This window comes from Peromyscus californicus, unplaced genomic scaffold, assembly GCF_007827085.1.
Source record: "Peromyscus californicus insignis strain IS unplaced genomic scaffold, ASM782708v3 Scaffold_3__1_contigs__length_106647218, whole genome shotgun sequence".
NCBI lineage: Eukaryota > Metazoa > Chordata > Mammalia > Rodentia > Cricetidae > Peromyscus > Peromyscus californicus.
In genome coordinates this window covers 5,959,216-5,966,888 of record NW_026294551.1, presented here as the reverse complement: position 1 = coordinate 5,966,888, position 7,673 = coordinate 5,959,216, and the positions used below count along the sequence as shown (strand labels likewise).

Below are 7,673 nucleotides of genomic sequence, written 5' to 3'. Positions count from 1 at the left end.
AGGGTCAGGAGGTCACTATCAGCCTTGGCTACGCAGTTAAATTCAAGGCCAGCTGGACTACAAGGAGACCTTGTTTCAAAAAAAAAAAAAAAAAAAAAAAAAAAAAGGCAGGGTAGTGGTGGTGCATGCCTTTAATCCCAGGCCAATCTGGTCTACACAGAGAGCTGCAGGACAGCCAGGGCTACACAGAGAAACCCTGTCTCTGAAAAAATATATTTTTTTTCCAAAAACAGAGAAAATGAGCTTTTCTGCCCAGAGCCAAGATGAGGGGTGGAGGATCCCCTGGACCATGCAATGCCCAGGCCGGGATAAAAGCTAAGAGACCACCCCCCAGGGCATGGCCTCCTCTGGCCTGTCTTGCATTCCTCCGTTTCTCTATCCGATCTCTCCACCCTTTCTTCCTGATGGCCCCACCCCTTCACACAGGGTCACCTGTAACCCTTGACCTAATCTGTGTTAGAAGTTGGGCCTAGCAGTGTTCAACTAGAGCTGATTTGTTTTGTGTCCCCTGGTGCTCACGGGACGGTGTCCACGAGGAGTCACCGGGATAAACTTCTCCCTCAGGAAAATCCAAGGCCAAGTCCAAGTGTCCCTGCCTGCTGTACCTGCATCTGTAACTATGGGACACTGGTGTCCGACTTCCTCCCCTCACCCAGGATTGATCCTTGGGTCTCAATATACACTACCTGATTTCTTTATTCTCTCTGTAGGGGGTGGAGTCCTGAATGAATGTGTGCTATTGACATGGGCACAGCTGTGTGACATACCCCAGGGCCTTAGAACAAGAGAGGAATGGCAGAGCACCCCCTACCCCCATCAGGCTCGGGTCCGTGTGTTCACAGTATGTGGAGAAAACACCCACTGAAGCACTCCTCCTCCGTGGATATTTCCAGACCGAAGGCTGCTGCCCCACAGACTGCTCCATCCGAGACTGACTAAAGCTGTTTGTCTGTGTACAATAACTCCTTGCTCACCTGAGCTTTGGGGCATGGTGATTTCTCCTCCTGAGAGCCTGGACCACTCAAGTCCAGCTTTCTCCCCCAAACCCCCAACTCTCACCCTCTTCTGTGTGTTTGTGTGGCCCAGCACTCCTCCACTCCACAGGCTGGCCTAAAATTTACCGTAGCTGACTGGCCTGGCCTTGAACTTGCAGCAATCCTCAATTCTCAGCCTCCCAAGTGCTCTTGGGATTAAAGGCAGTAACTACCATTCCTTACTTACTTTTTATTAATTCGCTTTGTGTGATGGTTTGAATAAGAATGATTCCCATAGGCTCATATATTTCAATGTTTAGGGAGTGGTACTATTTAAGAAGGATTAGGAGGTGTGGCCTTGCCAGAGGAAGGGTGTCACTGAGGGTGGGCTCTGAGCTCAAGCCAACGCCTGCCCGATCTCTCTCCTCCTGCTGCCTGTGGATCTGGTTGCAGAGTTTTCAGCTCCGTCTCCTGCGTCATGTTCTGCCTGTGTGCCACCACGCGCCCCACCAAAACAACGGGCGGAACCTCTGAAACTGTAAGCAAGCCCAAAGATTAAATGCTTTCTGTTTTCCCCATTTTTTTTTAAGCCTGGCATGATCAGACACCAGCTGGCCTGGGAATTGAACCCGGGTCCTCTGGAACATCAGTCAGTGCTCTTAACCGCTGAGCCATCTCTCTCCTCAAATGCTTTCTTTTATAAGGAAGTCATGGTGTCTCTTCACAGCAACCGAACACTGACTAAAACACGTTGTTTGCTTTGACACAGGGTCTCACTGTGTATCCCTGGAATAGCTCTGTAGACCAGGCTAGCCTCAAACTCACAGAGATCTGCCTGCCTCTGCCTCCTGAGTGCTGGGATTAAATGAACCACCCCAAGAGGATATCCTCTCTCTCTCTCTCTCTCTCTCTCTCTCTCTCTCTCTCTATATATATATATATATATATATATATATATATATATATATATATATATATATATATATTCAGACAGGGTTTCTCTGTGTATCCTTGGCTGTCCTAGAACTCACTCTATTGACCAGACTGGCCTTGAACTCACAGAGGCCACCTGTCTCTGCCTCTTGAGTGCTGGGATTAAAGGTGTGTGCCACTACCACACAGTTTATTTATTTTTTTAAAGATTTATTTATTTATTATGTATACAGCATGTATGACAGCAGTCCAGAAGAGGGCACCAGATCTCATTACAGATGGTTGTGAGCCACCATGTGGTTGCTGGGAATTGAACTCAGGACCTCTGGAAGAGCAGTCAGTGTTTTTAACCTCTGAGCCATCTCTCCAGCCCCAGTTTATTTTTTTTAATAGGGAATTATGTTCCTTTTTAAAAATGATTTTTCTTTTAATTTTTTTCATTTTCTTTTCATGTGCATTGGTGTTTTGCCTGCATGTATGTCTGTGTGAGGATGTTGGATCCTGGAACTGGCATTATAGAGACAGTTGTGAACTGTCATATGGGTGCTTGGAATTGAACTCAGGTCCTTGGGAAGAGCAGCCAGGCTCTTAACTGCTGAGCCATCTCTCCAGCCCTGATAGTCTCCATTTTTAAGGAGAATTCATTTTAAGAGTATTCTGTGATGTCAGCTACCCTCTACGTCAGCTCTAGGTCAGTTTAGGTTTTATAGGTATCTTGATATTTTTTTAAAGATTTATTTATTTTTATTTTATGTGCATGTATGTCTGTGTGAGGGTGCCAGAGCCCCTGGAACTGGAGTTACAGACAGTTGTGAGCCACCATGTGGTTGCTGGGAATTGAACCCAGGTCCTCTGGAAGAGCAGCCTGTGTTTTAACCTCTGAACCAAGTCTCCAACCCCTCTTGATAGGTTATTAATGGTCCTAGGAAACAGGGGGTGGGGCTGCAGAGACGGCTCAGCAAGTAAGAACACGGGCTGCTTTGTGGTTTGGTTTTTTTTTCTTCCAGATTTATTTATTATGTATACAGTGTTCTGCCTGCATGTATGCATGAAGGCCAGAAGAGGGCACCAGATCTCATCATAGACGGTTGTGAGCCTCCATGTGGTTGCTGGGAATTGAACTCAGGACATTTAGAAGAGAACACTAGCTGTTTTTGTAGAGGACCAAGGTATGGTTCCTTGTACCTACATAGCTGCTCCCGATATCTGTAATTCCAGTTCCAGAAATCTGACACCCTCTTCTAGACTCCTCAGACAGTGCATGTATGTGGGTGTACATACAGGCAAGCAAAACACTCATACACATAAAAATAAAAATAAACAAATCACACACAATAAAAATGAACCAGGCAGTGGTGGCACATGCCTTTGATCTCAGCATTCAGGAGGCAGAGGCAGGCAGATCTCTGTGAGTTCAAAGCCAGCCTGGTCTATACAGAGTGAGTTCCAGGACAGCCAGGGCTATACAGTGAAACCCTGTCTCAAAAAAACAAAACAAAAAAAACAAAAAAAAAAAAGAAAAAGAAAGATAGAAAAAAGAAAAAAAACCACAAACAAACAAACAAAAAGAAAAGAAAAAGGAGAGTGTGGCAAAGGACCACCCCACTTGTGAGGTGTGGTCCCTAGGATGTCCTCACCTGGGCATTCAGTTCAGGGAACTCCTGCACCTTCTGGTGGACTTCTTTCAGGGCTTTTACGTCTTCTACGAGGTCTTGGAGCACATTCATGGGCTGCAAGGGAGAATAGGAGCTGTGTGAGGCCAGACCTAGCACACACACCTTTCCAGCTTAGGGACTGGGTATCGTGGAGGAGCCTCTGTAGGTCAGTGTACCCACCTTGGGTGGGCTGATATCTTTCTGAGTCTTCGAGAGCCTTGATTGTATCACCTGTGGGGGCATCCCAGCTGTGGGCTCAGACTTCTCCTGTATCTCTATGGATTCATAGATCCTGGTGGACTTTGTCGGAGATATCTGTGGGGATATCTGTGAGGATATACGTGGAGATGTCTGTGGGGACGCCTGTGGGGGCACCAGAGTCATCTCCTCTTCCAGCCTTTGGAACTCCGGGTAGAGGTCAGAGACTCCGGAGATGTGCTCCACGTGTGTGGCAATGCCCTGCACTTTGTTGTCCATGTTCTTAATCTGCTTGCTGAGGTCCAGTACCTGGGTGCCCAGGTCCTTCACCTGGCTCTCCAGCGTCTGCGAAGGCAGGGACGGTCTGGACAGACTCCGGCGCCTCTCTTTGCTGCTTGACACATGCGGGGTGCTAAGGGAGCTTCGGACCACATCAGCGGAGCGGCCAGACTCAGCCGACGGGGAGTGGAAGTCAATAACTACCCCTTGGAGGTTGAGGCTCTTGAGCATGGCCACTATCAGTGTGTGCAGGGCCGTGAAGTTCACCGCTCCCACCTCCGGAGTGCCGATTGCCAGGTCGGCCAGCTCCCGGAGGGAGACTCTGTTGGTCGCTAACGACGGTGGCATCGTGTGCTCTGTTGGGATCCGTGGGAGGCTCAGGGAGGAAGGGCGACCAGGCGCCCCCTGCTCCTCGCAGTTCTATGGGGCCATCGGGCTCTCAGCAGTGACTCGGCTTGTGGGTTTGTGGCCTCCAAGCTGGAGCCCTGGGCTCCGCTCTCCTCGTCCTGCTCTCGGCCAGTGGACGTTTGGAACGAGGGCGCACGGTTTGCCGCCCAGCGTTGCTGAGGCGCGGGACTACAGAGATTCTAAGAACGCGGGCTGGGGTCAGCCCTTACTGCGACCATACTTTAAAACTACAGGGGAGGCTTTGGCAACACCCCAGGGCGCCTCCAGTTTTCCAGTAATGCTCCCAACGAAAGGGTGATGGGACTGGGCCAAGAGCATCTGTTTGCATTACGGACAGGTCGGTTTTGGGGGACAGGCTGTGGTGGCCTTCTGTGGGTCCACCAGACTGCAGCCCAACACAGGAAGCCAGATCCACGAGCTCTTGTAAGCCACCAGGCACATAATAACTTCATGGGCGTCATGGCGACCTGCACGTCTAAGGGATAGAGTGCTGTGGCGTGTGTGTGTGTGTGTGTGTGTGTGTGTGTGTGTGTGTGTGTGTGTGTGTGTGTAGTCTCTTCGTCTCTTAGGGGCTGTTTCTAGATAATTTTGTTCACTCAAGAGGCAGGCAAGGCTGCCCTAACTGCATTTAGTTCAAAACAGGACTCCGGGGCTCTCAGCTGAGGCATTCTTTCAGAAAACACAGAAACAGAAGTACCAGGCAGTCAAGCTCAGGAAAGGAGACCCACAATGGCTACAAATTGAGATTTGCAGTTTAGTCTGAACTGGCATCACTTTGACTGAGGGAATTCTCACTATTCTATTTGCATTGCCTGGCAACAGGCAACTTCCTAATCCTCTGGACATTTGTTCTCCGACCTTAGAACAGTGGTTCTCAACATGTGGGTGGTGACTCCTTGAGCAGCATATCTGATATTATGATTTATTTACATTACAGTTCATAACAGTAGCAAAACTATAGTTACGAAGTAGCAATGAAAATAATTTTATAGTTGGGGGTCACCACAACATGAACTGTATTAAAGGGTCACATTAGGAAGGTTGATAACCACTGCCAATAGCGGGTGGTGCCATCCCTGGGCAGGTGACCCTGGAGTGTATAAGAAAGGTTTGCTTACTTTATTTTTTGTTTTGAGACAGGGTTTCTCTGTAGACACAGCTGTCTTAGAACTCATTCTGTAGACCAGGATGGCCTCAAACTCAAGAGTTCTGCCTGCCTCTGTCTCCCGAGTGCTGGGATTCAAGTCGTGCACCACCACTACCTGGCTTAGGCTTCATTTTGAAAAAAGATTTATTGTGAGTGTTGTGCCTGGTGCCCACAGAAGCCAGAGGGCGCCCTGGACCCCTAGAACTAGTTACAGATAACTACCATGCAGGTGCTAGGAACCACACCTGTGGAGAAACAGTAAGCACTCTTAACTGCTGAGTCATGTCCAGTTCCCTTCAAGTTTAATCTTTGCAGAATGTTAGCGGCCACAGTTATGACCCTATGATGAAGTAGTCAGCTCCCTCAGGCTTCATGGGTGCATTTTTCACATCTCTGAGGCTTAGCATCTTTGACTTTTTGCTGGCACTGAGCATCATCAAATCTGAGGGCTGGAACATGCTAGACAAGTACTCACTGGCCCGCAGCTACCCTCATCAAACACATCAGGGATCACAAAAACAACAGGCAGGTGGCATTTTCTAACCCAGGACAGTCTGTTCTACTAATGCTTCGTACATCTTAAAATACTTATTTTTTAAACCGGGGTAAATGAAAATATTAACTGGAAATATAAATGTAATTTTGGAATTGAGGACCTGCGCTTTTTTTTTTTGTTTGTTTGTTTTTTGAGACAGGGTTTCTCTGTGTAGCTTTGCGCCTTTCCTGGAACTCACTTTGGAGACCAGGCTGGCCTTGAACTCAGAGATCCGCCTGCCTCAGCCTCCCGAGTGCTGGGATTAAAGGTGTGCGCCACCACCGCCCGGCTTTTTTTTTTTGGTTGAGGACCTGCGTTTTCATCTACTTTTGCACGTGTAGCCCAGAGGTCAGTCCTGTGTTACTTTTGCACGTGTAGATCAAGGTCAGTCCTGTGTCCCGCAGCGCAGCCGCCACCCACCTTGCTTTTTAAGATGATGTCACAGGACCTGCAGCGTGCCAATGAAGCAAGGCTGGCTGCCAACAAGCTCCAGGCGGTCTCTGCCTCCCTGATGCATGTGCTCGCATGTCCTGCCTTCTATGGAGGTGCCAGTGATGGTACTCAGTCCTCCTGCTTGGGAGGCAAGCACTCTACTGAATTAACTCCCTAGCACGCAACTGCAGATAGACCTAGCAGAGACTAGTTATCTGTCTACCTTGACTAGTTAAGAACGAGCCTCATGGCACACGTCTTTAATTTTAGCACTCAGGAGGCAGAAGCAGGTGGATATCCAAGTTCAAGGCCAGCCTGGTTTACAGGGTGAGATGCAGGACAGCCAGGGCTACACGGAGAAAGCCCCAAGAAGCTGGGGAGGCGGCTCAGGGGTTAAAAGCATTTGCAATGCCAGCATGAGAACCCAAGCCAAATCCTCAAGACCCCCACAAAACCAAGTGTGCTTGGAACTCAGAGGCCAGTCAGCCAGTCAGCCAGGACGAAGGGCAAGCATCTGGTTGTGTCTTAGAGAGCAGAGCACCGGACTCCAGGAACCCCCCCCCCCCCCCAGCCCCGTGCTTTTTCTCTTCTGTTTACTAGGTCACAGCTCTTCCTCTACAACCAAGCTAATTATCTTAATGGCTGAGTTCTTTGCTCAATTTTCCGTACATGGATCATTAACAGAAGGTAACTTGTTTGTGTGCTTGAAAAGACCAATGTGCACAAAGTCCTAATTGTAGGTTGGGAGCCTTCCTCAGGGATAAAAGAGGGGAGGGAACTTCCCTGTAGTGAAATACAATTGTACAAGTAAGACTCCTTCCTGTCTCGCAGAGCCCATAAGCAGGTCCACTTCCTTTCCTGAGATGCCCTCCTCTCCATGCTGCCCGGCTCTGAACTGGAGCAGCTTGAAGACAGAAGCTCAGCTGTTTTTGCAGAAGCCTGCCGACGAGGGGTGGACTGGGACTGGGATGGTGAGGGAACTCTTAGGCAATGCAGCCAACAGCTGCTCATCCATCTCTTCAGGGCTGCAGACAGAACACTTGCCTAGCATGGAGGAGACGTTTCCTCCTAGTGCTTAGGAAGGGGTGGAGCCTGAGCGAGACCTATATGTG

The 7,673-nt window shown here is 49.0% G+C and overlaps 1 protein-coding gene across 1 annotated transcript; it reads right to left on the bottom strand.

The window, feature by feature from the left end:
- Positions 1-3,492: 3,492 nt before the first annotated feature.
- LOC128123382 (uncharacterized) lies at positions 3,493-7,660 on the bottom strand. The gene has a single exon (XM_052759740.1). The coding sequence runs from the start codon at positions 4,385-4,387 to the stop codon at positions 3,695-3,697; it is 693 nt and encodes a 230-aa protein (XP_052615700.1). The 5' UTR covers positions 4,388-7,660; the 3' UTR covers positions 3,493-3,694.
- Between the last annotated feature and the right edge of the window lie 13 nt (positions 7,661-7,673).

What these genes read in the sequence shown, in the direction of transcription:
- LOC128123382 (XM_052759740.1), bottom strand. Translation starts at nt 4,387, where the DNA reads ATGCCACCGTCGTTAGCGACCAACAGAGTCTCCCTCCGGGAGCTGGCC.